Genomic DNA, 16,992 nt, shown 5'->3' on the forward strand with positions numbered 1-16,992 from the left:
CTTGGTTGAACATTAGTAGCTGGACGGTTTATGTTGTACGAAGGAAATTCATATGATGGCATCAAACCTTGCCGTGGTAGTGTTGACATCACAGGCCTGGTGGAATGGCTTTGCAATAGTTCAGGTGCTCTTGTGTTCACAGACATACCAACTTGTGGATAAAAATTTCTTGTGAGTGGATTTAGCTGTGACTGACTGTTGATAGCTTCTGAGCTTGTGTATATTTGCATTCCGCTAGTGCTTTGAAGAAAGCCATTGTCTGCCAGTTTCGCAGGGAAAGCTGGAGAGCTAGAGAACATGGGTTGATGGGAATGCAAATGACCTGAACTTGTTGCAATTGCCGGGCCCATAGACAACATTGGTTCACTCGGGCGAGTGGTAATATGGGTTGGTATGGCAGTGGTAACACAGTTAGACACAGGGTGCATCAAAACACTTTGTGATGTAACAGGGATAGAATCCACAGCGTAGTCTCTGATTTGTAACACAGGTGGTGGTGAGATGCTAGTAGTTTGCGAATGGCGGAAGCTATGCCTTGAAGATCGGACACTACTTGCTGTAGCTATTACTTGAGCTTTTTCCATTTGTAGCTGGGCATTTCTCAAGGATATTTCGAGTTGCAATTCAGCTTGACGTTGATTGAATTCTGCTTGTAGTCTAGATTGAGCAAACTGTGCTTGTGCTTGCTCAACTTTTTCAGCAGCTTCTAGTTCAATTAAACGTGCCTTTGCTAGACTTGAAACAGATGACATTGATGAAAGAGATTGATGAGAGTGACGAGATTTTTTACTTTTGTGTGATTTACTTCGACTTGATGTCACACAAGACTCTAAATAGCTCTGGTATTTTATGTCCCACAGCCTTTGAGTCTCTTCAGCCCTTGCCAGTTGTAATTTAGCCGTTTCAATTTCTTCTGATGCAACCGAGACAGATGCACCATCAGTTCCAGGAGAAATATATTTTTATAATGTTTGCCATGAATTTAATGCAATGTCCAAATTTTCTTTGACTTTTACGACAAGTACATTGTTCTTAATATCGGATAGAAGTGTTGACAGTTCGTGACATAGATCTGCCACATTTTGAGAATGTACTTCACATTGCTGCTTGAATGCTTGTGTAGGTTCATCATTTGTAGATGCCATAGTCTAATAGTTTAGTTCAGTTAGTGTTGCACACGTCAAATTTAGATTAAATCCAATATGTAGGTAATAAGCGGTGCTATCACCTAACTATGATGTGGAGTGATATCGTGTGATCCAATGTGCTAGTAACACCAGAAATACTTAAAAAGCCCGATCCCAAATAGTTCATCCAACATTTGTTGCTTTGACTTTATTGCATTATCGCAGTATTAATGAACATCGATGAGTCAATTTATTCCAGTAATTAGGCTACACAAAATTTAATCTAATTTATGATCATCACTCCAAATATTAGCTAAATAAATAAAACAAACATGAAAAATACGACTTACAAATTGACAAATTCCGGGGCTTAGAAACACGTTCTGCTGTGAAGTTAATGTTCTGCTGTGAAGTTAATGTGAAGGCCAACATACGAATGGTCAGGGTGGTTTGAGAGTTTCTGCATGGTTTGCGAGGAATTCACCCTGTGTCCCAACCATATTTCAACTCTGGTCTTTGAACTAGCGTTTTAAAGATAGATAACTAATAATCAATATCTACTCGAAATATTAAATAATTCTAAACAAAAGTGTAGGGTAGTGCTGTTTCCAAATATGTAACCTTTGAATATCCTACTCGCAGATTTATTTTCTGTTTTTCAGCTCGTTCCGTGATGATCTAGCTTATTGAATATAAATGGTGTCAATGATGATCAATACAATGGCTAGTTTATTGAATATAAATGGTGTCTACAACAACAAAATTCGCAGGCTGATGTCTTATCCACGATAAACTTGAATTGACATCTATTACGCCACAATAATTAAATGAAGAAATGATCCTGTGAAATAACAACACTAATTCCTTTATTCCTAATTCCTCTATCCTTGCAGAAGTCAATATCTAATGAAAAAAAAAAAAACCTTATAACCTTAGCAACCAACATATTCCTATACCCTGTCTTTCTACCTTAATTAATTATAATTACTCATACTTATAAAGTTACTGATAGATTTAAATACTTATTACAATCTGGACTATAATTTGGCAATAATAGGCTCTAGTTTGGGCAATGAAGTGGTCTAGCCCACCTCTTCATGCACCCAATTCTGGCAACTTTGGTTGGGCATTTTGGCATTTGACTCCAGCTTGACAATATATTTTTTTATAAAAGTTTATCTTTACTGTTCACTCCCATTTATAAAAATGATCAATTTGGCAGTGGCAATCACCATAAATTTATTAATATGGTGTGGCAAGTAATTTTTATTTATTTATTTTTCATTAACTACCAGTATGTGATTTTTCATGTTCCCTTTACTTAATAACTTCTATATGGTTGTGTGTGTGGGTGCGTGTGTGAAATATTTCAATTATTTTAGGTGAGTGAACACGTAACGTACTTTACCCTATTATCGCCACTCGCCAATTTTCACCACACGCCTTCAGAATCGCCCTGCTGCAGTCGCACTTTCAGATAGCGCTGAATATGAGTTGTTTTCGGATTGCGACGTCGTAAGTGATAAATATTAAACATATTCTGTCACCCGGTGGCGTAAAGACATTTCAATAAAAACATACATTTTTGTAAAATGTAAAAATCAGCTGATATCACGCTCGGTCAACTTTTTGGGAGGGCGGTAATTACTAATTAGCAGCCCAAAATAGCGCGACAGTGTTGAATCAAGTTTGAAATGGGAAGTGTTTGTAAATATCGTGCTGTTGTTAATTATTGTATCCGCAGGGTGGCGATAATTAGGGTTGGATTATCCGGATAGCGGTTAACCGATTAACCAAGAGGTATTTTGCTATCTGATAACCGGATATTATTGTAACGGTTAACCGGATAATAGAGCAGTATAAATAATGCATATGCGCATTAGAGATTTTTATATTTTTTGTTGAGTGGCCAATGACATCTCTCAGAGCATATAATATTCACTTATATCCACACCACTCTGCATATTTTAGTCATCCGTGTAATGCTGGAGTGAACTTGACTATAGTATTACATCACAAAACACGCAGAAAAAGGTGATTATTGCGTATTTGCGGTATAGAAGAGCCCGACTTACCTTAAAATAAAAGCATTTCTACTCTAAATATGAAAATAAATGGTAAGCTGCACGAACAAATCCAATTTCCTATTTTTGCTATCTTGAAAATTCATCAAATTTGAGCTATTATTGCAATTCGAATGAGCATAATTTATTTAGTACAATAAATGCAGATATTAATTAGCTTATAGTTATATATCAACATTTTCGGGAGAAAAGTCGGGTTCAGTTTCGTCGGTATATAACGCCGATAATTGTTTCATTTCGCCCGGAACTGAAATGGCCGCAGTATGTTATCTATCGTCGTATCTATCTATCGTTAAGAGAGTAGATCTGAAACACACATTTTTGACTGACAATAAGGAATTGAATGCTAACGAAAATACCACGACTCTTGATTTATGAGCCAGTGATAGATAAAACAAGACTCTATTTTAGGCGCTGTTGGAACCGCAGGTTGCCGACCGCTTGTCTATGAGGAATAAAATGTTCGCCAATCTGATCTCCGAAGGTCTGTTATAGGATTTACATATTTATCCCTGGGGAGAGGAAAGTCGACAAGACGGCTTAACCATATGGCGAACCACGGCCTCTCGTCCGGTTACCATTCCATGTCGGGTATGGGATTAGTTAGTTACGGTATTTGTTTTCGGTAGCATGGATTTGATGGAAGAGGAAGTCGCGATGAGTCCAGCAATCCTCTTGCACACAATTATTCCCGCATGGGATTCGAACCTGCGAATCCCGCAGAGTAATCAGAGATGCGGTGGCGAGCGTATGATGATCCACAACGCCGCGCCATATTATTATATTTGAGTTGAAAAATTGAGGGGCCGCGCTCGTACTGCTTAAAATCATAGCAATAGCGAAATCAGCCATGACCTTTGAAATGCAGTTTGATCTAATTTTCGTATTCTTCTGTTTCTTTCGTGTTATTATTAAAATTGCTATCGTAGTCCGCCTGTACGTTTTATTTGATGATACAGGTCTGCTTGTGTGGGAAGGCTGGGCAACTGCTCTTGGTTATTGACCCATTTCCTTAAATATTCGTTTGTTTTGGTTGGCCGTTGGCACTTGTTGGCAGTTTGAAGAATAAAACTTGATTTTTGTCTCTAACGGCTAATTTGCGTTATGAAAAGTCAAGTCAAAGTTCGTCGTGCCGTTTTTTTTCAATTCCGAAAAACAAAAATAAGAAAAGACACGATAAACAATAATTTATTCAAGACGATACACAATAACTATATTCAATTAGTGTAGAGGACATAGTCAATGTTAGCATGTTATCGAATTACAACTATTTTCGTCGTTGTCTTCTTTTTGTAGTTCCGCTTCTTCAAAGGTGTTCGGAATTAACTTGGCTCGGGTTTCAGGGAGGAAAGCAGCAAAAACACTGCTCAATAATCCCACAATACCAAAGGCAAGAAATGGGTCATTCGATCCAGAAAACACCTTCAAATGAAAAAGTAATCACAAAACGATAACAAGAGAGCTACGCCCAAATATATGGACACGTCTGTTCGCAGTACAGTACGGTTTCCGTACCGTCAGATCACAGTCTACAAATATATTCACACCAAGCGAAGCAGTACAGTAGGACCCAAAATGGCGTCAAATGCCCGCAGAACATTCGGTGACGTCATAGCAAACAAAAACAAATCTCACAGAGCTAACAGAAATATTTGAAATAAATAAAAGTAATAGCCTTCTGGGGAAAAATTCCATCTTTAACCACTAAAAATTTCAAAGCAATTGGTCCAGTGATCAAAGAGAAAAGCGGTTTTTTAATATTTCCACTAGGTGTCCAAAAAGTGTCAAATAACAACAAGAACAACATAACAACAAAACGATCGTTATGTCCACTAAACGTGTCCAATAATAACGACAACGATATATTTGTTCCGTTACCTTTCAGATGCTGCACAATAGTACTTCTCATGAAAAACTTACCGCAAGATTTGTCTTGCCCAGAACGACATTGAGCCCAGTCCAACGTTTCTCACAACTGTTGGAAAGAGTTCTGCAGTATATACGTAAATAAGATCAAAAGCTCCGCAGATTCCCAGTTTTCCGAAAACCAAAAGTGTCAATTTGTAGTTTGAGCGATCTGAATGAAAAACGGTAATTTAATCTTTCTGTTTATCTACATTTATTTCCAGATTTACATTTTAGTAAAGTAATATTATTGTTTTTACCAAAAAAAACTTGGTCGGGTTTGTTGGCGACTGAAACGGGATGGTTTATGAAGGCTGAAGCTCTATGAAAGATCAAAAAATTTTTACGATGTCTAACGAGAAATAAAAAAATTCATTCAATCGGCTATAGCTAATTCCAGTTAAACAGATTATCTTCCAGTTACAGCAATTTATAATACGTATGTATTATAGTCATTTGAGACAAAATTTACACTATATAATTAAAATACATTTGATCAATTAAAACTGGATTTAACATGGAAGAGCAGTTAATTAAATTGCTCCAACCAGGCCCCGCTTTATGTATTATGTACTTTACTTTCGTCCGAATCTTTAAATGTATATTTTCATGACAGACTATTTGGCCTGAAATTCTGTTTATGTTATAGAATTTCGTAAACAGCACTTTATTGTGGGTCCGCAAGCATCATTTCGACTTAACGAAAACTGTTCTGTTCAGTAGGCATCCAAGTAATTACATTAAAAAACATATTTTCAAATTTGTAAGGTTGCTATTCTCAGGTAAATATTTGAAATTACCTTGGCCGAAGGAAACGATGTACATGACGAACATACACAGTGCAGCTAAACCCATGAAGCAGACCAGCGTTCGTCTTCTACCAGCCCTGTATTGAGTAAATCGATTAAAACTATATATATATATGGGGATAAGAATTGAACAAATACAATCAACTGAGTATACTTAGCAACACCTCTTCAATTTCTTGCGTTATATACTAATAATATAGCATTTGCTGCTTATTTTCTATGGATGTGGCCATTTTTTATGGAGTCAAATATATCAGTATATAAATATAATCCCGCGGCCGGTTTATAATTTCACCACGATGCCTTTACTCATTTTCAAGGTCATATGATCTGTTCGTTCATTCACTTTCAACGATTCTCGCTTTATTTTGCGGTTATTTTGTAGGTTAATTTTTACCAGTAGAACGAATGGATGTTTTTTTTTGGTGGACTCATTCAAGTTATCAGCCTGTCAGTCCCAGATTTTGATTACGTGATTTTTATGAAAGTTCAAAACAAATGGTGAGTTCGAGATTTTTTCCTGTTATGGTATTGGCTTACCATCTTCTCTCCATAAGATAAATCGTAAAGGGTATTGATGGAAGCTGACTCAATCCCGATATTAAATATGCAACATAAAAATTTGAACTAAAAGATCCAGAACCAAGTGTTATGCCGTAAAATACAAAACTTGCGGTGAACCTGAGAATACAACGTGATTTGAGTCAAGATAGACAAACCTAACCGGATATACAATGAAGACGGATTTCACACATGGCTATTTTTTTATATAAATACTCGAACGATATTTGTCCAATCTATTTCATTTCGGTATAACTCTCATTTAGATTGGTCGTATAGATACACATTACGGATGTTATTATGTCAATTTTAGCTATGCAAAATTATACATACCATTGTAAACTTAAAATGGCTGCTCTGTATCGCAATACAGGTTTTCTTATCAAATCTATAATTGAGCCTTCCTCGTCTCTTGAGGCATCTTGCTCTTGTTGTGCATATTCATAATTTTGTTGTAGCATTAGACGATCTAGTGAAATATAACCTTTAAAGTTTAGTAGGAACTTTTAAGTTTCGTAGGAACAAGATACACAACTTTAGCTTCCAAGAACAACTTCGTTGTGTCATATCATTTTCTCAGAAATTTTAAACACATCCCATCCGCACGACGTACAAAATTACCCGTATAGAGTTAATTAATAATAGTTTATGTTCATGGCGTGAATCACGAGGTCACGTTTTCAATGTTAATTCGTTATTTGATCAACGTACATATATACCGTTCAATAGATTTTCAATGTGAGCCGATTCTAGTTTTAAGAAGTTTTAAAATTGTATTCTGTATATCGTGAAAAACTACGAATGAAATCAAATAGAGGTTTTAACGTCTATTCATTCGCGTGGGTGTTGAGAGGTAAAGCGTGGGCTTAAGATTACGAGTCAGAGTAGGTCAACGACACTCTGGTCAGTCAATCCTGGGGATTCTGTTTAATCCCTACATTTGCAACTGTTCAGCAATTCTGTCTTATGATGTAAATGTTTCTTTTGGGAAGTTAAAAATATAATATCTTGACATTCATTCAAGTGTTCATCTAGATCCGACTTCATCCAGGAACGGTATTTAAAACGAGTTTAAAATAATTCCATCTCGTGCCTTCATTGACGTTTTCATTTCTATTGATGTCGACATTGGCAAGATAGCTGTTCTAAAATCTTCTGAAGCTGGTTAGAAGATTCTGTGTTTGTGAATTTCATTTGTGAGAATGTTTTTAAAAAAAACGTATATCTAGAATTATTTAATCCGCGTTTGATATATACGTACTTTCATTTTGATGTCCCTCATCTTGGCGTTCTTTCGCGTTCCCCGGCAGAAGAGCATATTCTTAATATATTAATAATAATTATCAAGCGTTATTGAAATATTAGAATCATATTATAGGAGAATTTACGTATCAGCAATTACACATGTGATTTACTTTTTGTTTTTCGTAAGCAAATATCTTTGAGTGATATTCAAATTTGCGGGCATCCAAAATATTTGTTCATAATCACATATATATATATATAATATAAAATACCTGTGTGGGGCGATCCATTCCACCTTGATAGTTTTTGCATCACTTCTTCTGCGCTGTCTGGTTTACCGCGAGACAACAGCCAACGCGGCGACACTGGGACAATGCTGGAAGGTGTTAAGCTAAATTTCTGCATCAATTTCATGTAATATGCACTTAAACTTTACTAATGTATGGACTAGCAGTATTGAAAATATTGGCATTTCGACAGAACTAGCACGGGATATATAAATATTTCACAATGCTATATCCAATTCACCATCGTTAAATAATACAAAAAATTAAACATCCTCGATATGAAAGCTTGAGATCCATTCGCTTTCCCTCGGACTTTGCCATATTCTATCAATATTGAGAAAATGCGATTTATATCTTCAAATATATTCACTAACGTATTTTTTCACTTACTATAAAAAAACAAATCCAAGAATTCCAGGTATCGTTGTAATAAAATACATTTGTCTCCAACTAGGATAAAGATAGGCGACCCATAGAAACGCTAACATATTTGCGGTGAATCCTATTGCACCGAGAGCACCTGAAAATAGATTCATTCAGTCCTATAGCTGTTGTCGAGCTTATTGGTTTTCGCAATTATTATTTATTCATTTTGGATTAAAATCATATGAAAGTCATATAAGCAATTCCTGTTGTACCAGTAAATGGAATTGGAGTCATTTGTACTCACCGTTCAGGACCCAAAGCTTCGATCCCGTAGTTTCTTGTATAAGTATAGTTGTCACAACACTTAAACCGCCAACAAGGAAGCCTGATATAGCTCTACATACTGCAAATTGTTGCCAATTTTGACAAAATCCAGTGATAACTTGAAATATCAGAACTGATATGTATCCTGAAAATATATTTCAAATGCTCTTTTTAATTACTTTAAAATCGCAGAAGTCGCAAATACATTTTCTCACCTATAACCGAAATTTTCTTTCTTCCATAGCGATCGGATAATTGTCCAAAAACGATAGTCCCAGGCATAAAACCTACGTAAATAATTGATTGAAGGAAGCCTGGTATCCAACTGCGATCTTCAGTTAAATCCCACTAAAGTATTTTTGCAATAAAGAAAGCATAACGACTAACTATAGTGATTTCGAATATTAGGTGAAAATCAAATTTTACATAACATGATCCCAAAATACGTGAATTACTAAATCAATGTATATAAAAAAAACGGGAAATCCCTAGATTGTTCACTTAATAAAATGAAACTACGTTACCTGGGACACAATGGTTTCTGCGCCCTGAGCGTGTGGATTGTCATCAAAGGCTGTCGACGGCGCAGCAGAAAACACCAATAAAATCACATCAGGGGGTTTCGACAACTAAATAATAAAAAATAATTATATACTTTGTCAGATTTTTGTTTAAAATATTCATTACTATGCGATTTTGTATTGTTTAGTATATATACGATTCTATATTTTTGCCAATACTTGCTACTAATTATGCAATGCTTTGTTAGATTTAAGTTATTGAAGTCTCAATTGAAAATCCTACAGCTATTCGCAAATGACTATATTTTTCTTACCGAAAAAAGGAAAGCCAACGAAGAGAGAAAAATATACGCTCGACTGGAGACCCCACTTCATTATTAAGAGTCTCATCAATATTATTCATCAAATATATATATATATATATATATTAGTATTTATAGTATCAATTTTATCACTCTTAACTGCCTTTATGTCTGCATATACATGGCAAGGTTTCAGCACCAGAGTTTGGAATTAAACCTGAAGGTAAATGAAAATAACATTTATAGTATAGTGCAATTTTGTACTTCTGCATACTATTTCAACATATCTATAATGATATTTTTGCTATCTTAGCTGGTATGAAAAATCTTATCAACTTCAGTTGCTAATACCTCCACGAATACTCTATCAATTTATCTGATCATTACAATGAAAGTGAAACGTTAAGATTTTAGTTGGTCGCCTTTTAGCACATTCAATATTTTGGAGATTTAAAATATTTACATAATTTCTCAGTTGCTATCTCGTCTAGATTCGGTTCTTATAACGCCAACAAATTCTTTTGATTAATTTTCTGTAATAAGCCGCTGGCGATATGACGACCCAATAACTTTGTACGTGGTATTACTATACGGGGAATTTAAATATATTTTGAAGCGATACGCACGTAATCTGTTGATAATTCGGTTAATGTATGGCTGTTTGCATATTATGCCGAACATAGAATTATTATTATCACAGAAGTGGAGCGTTGCTTGTTAACCAATGCAACTTTGTGCAACTTGACATTGTGCATGTAGTTTCCGGTCTTGTCGATTGATTAAATCTGCTGCCTTAAAGTCACATCTAGAAATAACTTTCTGAGACGGTCGCTTTAGCTATTTCTAACAAAATTAGAACAGACAGATTGAACGAGTTGAGAAGGCGGATAATTACACGATTAAATAAATACACGAAGCAAAGCTGTTGACCGGTTGTGAAACTCGATCCTGAAATATCGTTGCCTTCGACTCCAACACGTATTCTAGAAAATTACGCATAATTGCACTAAATAGTAGGCTACGGTTGAAATGACGTAAAGCCGGGAGGTAGACGACGGCGATTCAGAACGACCAAAGTAGCAATTCTTGCAAGGTATATGGATCGGTTGTCGTAAATAAAATGAGAAGTATAGAAAAAATTCTGAATGTAGTTGGATCTGTTTACAAAAGAGCTTATTGTATTTTATCGTTGTTGGGTTTTCCATTTTTGGTAAGTTAATTTCATATATGTGTATTGGTCGGAAAAACATTAAGACAGGGTTTCAAGTTTGATGAAAAAGAAAAATGACTCTGTATGTATGCATAGCAATGTCATTTTATATATCAAATAGGTGATATTTCACTGGCACAGCACAAGCAACAGGGGCAAATTGTAACTACTAACGGTTAAGTTTAACAAACTAAAATTCAACGATAGTTTTAAAATATTTTTTAAGCTAGCGAAGCTTCCAGATCTTAACCTATATCAAATGCCAGACTGTTGGGTTGGACTTGGAGATAAAGACGCATCAAGTGAACACACTCCTGTGTAATCATAGTGTAATTAATCATATCGTTTATATTCATTTGTAAATAACCGATAAACAGCTTGGTCTTGCCGAAAAGGGTGTGGGTGGAATTGGAAGGTACCCGGTTGATGAAATACATCCCGAACCTTGAGTACACGGAAAAAAATATTGCAAGATTGACATTTGTTCAGCAGGCAAAATATATAGTTACGAACACTAGAGCAGCAGCGTACAAATCCTGTCCACATCGCTTCATCGAACTGTCGAGCCCGCCGCAAACTGATTTTAGGGGGGTTTTGTTCAAGTATTACCTGCTTTAGAGCGTGTTGTTATGATGGTCTTCGCATTGGCAAATAGCTTACAGCCTTATTACCGATTTAAAGCAAGCTATTTACAATGCAATTTCTTTTCATGGTTACAATCCTGGATATACTTCAAACCCAAAATGGCTTGGTTTCCAAGTTGATCCGGGATATCATGGAACTTCGAAACCGCAGTTTTTCCACGTTGCTGATTTGTTTGAAGCGGTTGTTACTCCCAAGTTATGTTACCCACGGAGAAGAGCTGAATTTTACATGGAATATAAATTTTGCCTTTAGATGTAGGAAGAAGTAATTTACTTGTGAGTAACACAGGCTGCGCAATTTAACGGGGTGAGCATGGCCAAACACAACAGCAATAAAATAAATCTCCACCTAACCACTAAATTTTGTATATATAAAAAGTTTTCAATGATCAATAACTTGTTCAGGACTCATATGAAGAGGTATGCGTAATACCATAAAGTGGATTTCGTTATTTACTATAATTGCATATTTAATTCTCACGCTATCTGACCAACGTTCTTATAAGAAGATTGTTGTTTGTTTATAATCGGCTTCGAAATAGCATTGTGTCTTTATTGTCTATACAGCGATTCTCATAGTGTTACAAAAATTAAATTTAGTTATTTCTGTTGCAGTGCTCTACACTTTGAACTAGAGATCTACCGATGTCAATGAAAAGGCACTGATACCGATATATGAAATTGTCGACATCAGCGATATTATAATAACACGTAATTTACATCAATGTAAATACAATTTTGTTGAGTGGTCGAAACGGGACAAAATATTTGTCTGCGAATAGTATTTACAGTGAACATTATTTCTTCTAAAGCAGCGCTTATCCCAAAAACTTCAAATCCTTTTTTTATTCAAATGTATCAATAATGTGTCACTAGACTCACTTCTATTGGTTTATTAAAATACTTGAACCAAGTGCATCGTAATATGCATTTTATCTTTGTAGGTATGCAAAGATGATTATCACTCCCATTAGGCAAATTATAGCAGACATTTCGTTGTGCACAAGCGCACCACGCAATGAACATCTATGGGCAATCACCCAACCACTATACTAACTGTAATGAATTGAATGAGGCAGTAAATGACGCATGCATGTTCCACGTCCACCCACTATAATAACTCATAGTTCAAAGCATACTGGATGAGATCAGAGAGCTGCATATATCGGTTCATTTTTAAGCCGATATCGAAAAAATGGCCGATACCGATACATTGGTACATTTTTACGTCGGACTCTACTGTATATCATTATTCGTTATTTTCCTTTGTGTGTGTGATCGCCGATTATCGTCAAGCAACAGTGGATTGCGTCTGTCTTACTGCATTTGTTATTAGCTGTTTCGAGTATAAGTTCAATAATTATCTTGCTCTTGAAATTATATTGAACGATTGCGGCAGCTCCAATCCACAGTCGCTTCCATGACCTTTTTCACAAAATTTGGGCGGCAAATCAGAATTCCATTTCCTGAATCCCATTAGAAAATTTCGCCATGTAAGCAGTGCCATACAAATGCAAGTTTCGGAATCCTGGCACGAAAAAGTAGCGTTGCAAGTGATGCTCATTTAGTTGTCAGTGAGACTTAGTTTTGGCGTTTATATGAGGATTCGAAAGGTGCGTGTTCTCTATGATTGGTCACTTTGTAATGTTAGAATTTGTTAGCTCCTTTAATTCAATTATTATAGTGACTGTATTATTCAATATTTTTTATTGTGATTTTTCTCTGCATTCGCTCGCATGCATTGTCCTACCTTCAGCGCTACCAAATCGCACACTTGTCATGAAAACCAGACTGACTAGAATCCGACTCAGCAAAGGTATTTCCATGGTAAATATGTGAAATGCGTGTAAACATGTAATTGCACTATTGGGTCATCCGAAGAAAGATTCTATGACCCAATAAATATTGACTATTCTAACAGATAGGCTATCTATTGTGTGCGCATCCAGATCATAAATATAAGTCACACAATTGATAAGATAAAAATCATAAAAGCTCCACTTACCCAGTCAGCTTACATGTGTAATGATCTAATCTAACAGAGTGGAGCTAGATCAATGCCGCAAGACACCCAAACACACTCTTTGGCTACTGAAATAAAAGTAATTTTCATATTTATTCCGGGAGAGAGGAAAGGTAATAAGATGGCTTAATCATATGGCAAAAAAAACACAGCCTCTTGTCTGGTTACAAGTCCAGGTCAGGTATGGAAATAGTCAGTTATTTGTTTTCGGATGCATGGACATTCCGCTGTCCAGACTGATATAACGACATAGTCTACTAAACCTGGTGAACCTAGTAAATATTTTTAAGTTTCCACAAAATCAAATGCTAAATCACTCACCAAATAAAGTGTAAAAGCATATTTTTATGAAACCACACAATACATTATTTCGAGAAGTGAGTATTCGTGATAGTAGATTATTCAGTTCTGGCCATCCCTACCAATAACACTTTTTAATACCAACGACTTGCTTAGACAGAGATGTGACATGCCATGCAGCATATTGTTGGATAAACATAACTAAGGTTACAAAATAACTATAACAGAGCAGAAAAGCCTGAAAAGATGATTTAAAAGCCCTGCTTTCGCATCTACATTTGCTAAAAAAGCCTTCATAACATTGAAAAATACAGACCCTGAACTACTCATTTTTAGTATAAATATTCAAAAACAAAATTTTTATTTTGCTTTGCAGGCTTGCAGCACAAACTCGACAAAATATTCATACACAGGGTTGGTTTTATGCTTTCCCTTTCTTTAAATCATAATACTTCTAACAGAAAACTGCTGTTACAGCCTGTAACCAATTTGAATCACGAGATCCAGAGTTTCGAGGATAAAGAGCCACAGATCTACGGTGTTTAAATGACTGTCGATAAATTTGTTTGTATTTTTGCAATTCATTGTATTTCTGAGGGGTAATGATAATGTATGAGGTACTGTAAGGGGTCGACAGTATGAAAAAGTTCGAGAAGCGCTGTTATAAAAACTATTATTTTAAGGAATCCTTGACAACCTGGAGAAACGGTATTTTTATACAGTTTCACGAACTTATACGATATTTTTAAAAATGCTTCTTACTACTGTCACTCCAAGAGTTTATTCATTTTTGGGCATTGCCTTTGAATACTTGAAGCTTACCCTTTATTAAGAACTTTTATATATAGTTTTTTTTTTAATTATTTGCACCGAACTATATATGAACACGAATGTCATATTATTAAACGATGCGGATACTGCTGTCTTAATTAGCAATAGGTAACTTACTTACAAAGAAGCTCAGTATGCTAGGATAAGCAATCACCAAAAAATTTTTTTTATGATTTCCAAAATCAAGGATTTAGATAAGGATAGCTTTTTTGTGACGATAGATCTATCACATGGTTACCATTATTAAGTTGTATTTTTTTCCCAACCAAATAAACATCTTGAATACTAAACTGCCTTAGCATATATATGTACAATTTCTGGATGACCTGAATTATATTTCTAATTTTCTACAGCTAGAGCTATTTTAGACTTTAGGGAAATTAGATTATAAAAGTTCTACTTACATCAAAGTGTAGATGCAAACTAAGAATGATATAAGCTCCAAATAAATTGCCCACAATATTTTCATCATGAAATGAATGTCTGTATAAAAAATAAAACGACAAGTGTTAAATTTGAGAACCAGTGAAGTGAATATTGATAAAAAAGCTACCGCATTGAAAAAATAGAATCCGCAAATAAATTAATTTTAAGATTATGGAGATGAGTAATCGTCAACTACTTTTAAACGCAGAGGTTTTCAATCGGGGTTTGCAGTGATCTAGGGTTCCGCAAGTGCCCATTAAAAACCGAGAGTTTATTTATTGTATGTATTATAACTAATGGGTCTGTCACTAATATTGAACTTGCTGCATTAAAGATCATATTGTTTTGTCAGTATTAGGTTTCAAGTCATAAGACACCCATTAATATATATATATCATAATATACAACATATTATTGATTGCATTTTGCAAACTTGTTCTAGCTCAACTTGGCGATTGCACTATAAAAATTCTACTTTGCGAATCAGAGTTTTGGTTCAGCATATTTTCATTTCAAATTCCAGACTTTTCAGGTTGTTGAAAATTGAAGTGGGGAATTTCTACAGAAAAAAGTTGACTAAACAATCTTTAGTAGGCTCGTATTAACTTAAATTTTTATTGCCCGGATTCTATATGCAGTGCACAACCTAATATCATATATCCTAAATATGAGTGCAATAACAAAATAATATAAATAAATATTATTAACATAATCTCATTCTACGTAATACCAAGTTCACTTGTTATCTCATAGTCTAATTATGGATCCCAGTCTTTCTATTCTTGCAAATTTGACAAATTTGAGATGTATTATCGCTGTTGGGTCACCCAAACCTATTTTTGTTCGATGTTAGCCCAAGGGTCTAAGCCAGTGGTTCACAAACTTTTTGAGCGCGCCACCGTTTGAAAATTTTTACAAACTTCGCGCTCTCCTCCCTTTTGCATTGAAAAAATGCTTTTGTGATGAGCATGTTGCTTTATATTAAGATGGCGCTGTAAGAGTGTTGGTCTCATAGCGTTATTGCTCTGATTGTTTAGACATAAAACTTATAGAGTACGACTTCGCCATTCACAGTCGTATGTATATTTTATCGACACAATCGCAGATTTAGTTTATCACAAATAATAACGAAACCATTTTAAATATGTATATTGATCATGAATTGACAGAAAAACCATTAAATAATAATATCTGTTGGAAAAGTCGGCTCTTTTAACAAGTTGCGTAATCTCGACAACTGACTCAAGAGCGTGTGAAGAATATGTATTTTTGATTTACCAATATACTTTATATTATTTTCTTTGTACTAAATTAAATATTCTTTCCGTGACTTTATACCAGATCTTTTTAACGACGATAACGAATTCGCATGAGCGCAATACATATCAAAACTTAATATAATTGGGCGGTTGATCTCGCATTATTATGTCTGCGAATTGGAGTGGTATTTTAGATCGGTAATGAGTTTATTTTGTCATATGAGTCGCCGCAAAGGCGAGTTACCTTGAACACAAATGTAGTAAAATAGAAATTAATAGATTGAAAATTTGAGGGCAGAAAAATTTATTATTAGAAAAAGCCGGCATTTTGAACAAACGCGATCGTTTCAGAAGAAGTTGCATGAAAATTTTCAATGCCATCTTGTGTCCTCTCGCGCCCCCCCAGATAGCATCTATTTCTGTTGGGTCTAGACCAAACTTATTTTTGTTTGATCCTAGCCCAAGGGTCTAAGCCAAAACTTATTGCTGTTGGGTCTAGCCCAAACTTATTTTTGTTTGATCCTAGCCCAAGGGTCTAAGCCAAAACTTATTGCTGTTGGGTCTAGCCCAAACTTATTTTTGTTTGATCCTAGCCCAAGGGTCTAAGCCAAAACTTATTGCTGTTGGGTCTAGCCCAAACTTATTTTTGTTTGATCCTAGCCCAAGGGTCTAAGCCAAAACTTATTGCTGTTGGGTCTAGCCCAAACTTATTTTTGTTTGATCCTAGCCCAAGGGTCTAAGCCAAAACTTATTGCTGTTGGGTCTAGC

General features: G+C 35.3%; 1 protein-coding gene across 1 annotated transcript; it reads right to left on the minus strand.

Moving 5' to 3' along the window:
* Positions 1-4,115: 4,115 nt before the first annotated feature.
* LOC144421881 (solute carrier family 22 member 15-like) lies at positions 4,116-9,581 on the minus strand. The gene is made up of 12 exons (XM_078111383.1): positions 9,544-9,581; positions 9,233-9,337; positions 8,924-9,056; positions 8,689-8,853; positions 8,409-8,538; positions 8,004-8,107; positions 7,748-7,807; positions 6,820-6,955; positions 6,466-6,606; positions 5,917-6,002; positions 5,132-5,288; positions 4,116-4,633 (listed from the first exon to the last, which is right to left on the minus strand). Exons 3-12 carry the CDS (start codon positions 8,988-8,990, stop codon positions 4,579-4,581), a joined length of 1,101 nt encoding a protein of 366 aa, XP_077967509.1. The 5' UTR covers positions 8,991-9,056; positions 9,233-9,337; positions 9,544-9,581; the 3' UTR covers positions 4,116-4,578.
* Positions 9,582-16,992: the final 7,411 nt, after the last annotated feature.

The sequence above is a fragment of the Styela clava genome, chromosome 4 (assembly GCF_964204865.1).
Source record: "Styela clava chromosome 4, kaStyClav1.hap1.2, whole genome shotgun sequence".
Taxonomy (NCBI): Eukaryota; Metazoa; Chordata; class Ascidiacea; order Stolidobranchia; family Styelidae; genus Styela; species Styela clava.

Excerpts from the sequence above, each read along its gene's own strand:
- LOC144421881 (XM_078111383.1), bottom strand. The coding sequence starts at position 8,990 with ATGCCTGGGACTATCGTTTTTGGACAATTATCCGATCGCTATGGAAGA. Across the intron at positions 5,289-5,916 it reads CATCGTTTCCTTCGGCCAAG|ATCGCTCAAACTACAAATTG; the intron begins GTAATTTCAAAT and ends TTTTTCATTCAG. Across the intron at positions 4,634-5,131 it reads TGGGCAAGACAAATCTTGCG|GTGTTTTCTGGATCGAATGA; the intron begins GTAAGTTTTTCA and ends TTTCATTTGAAG.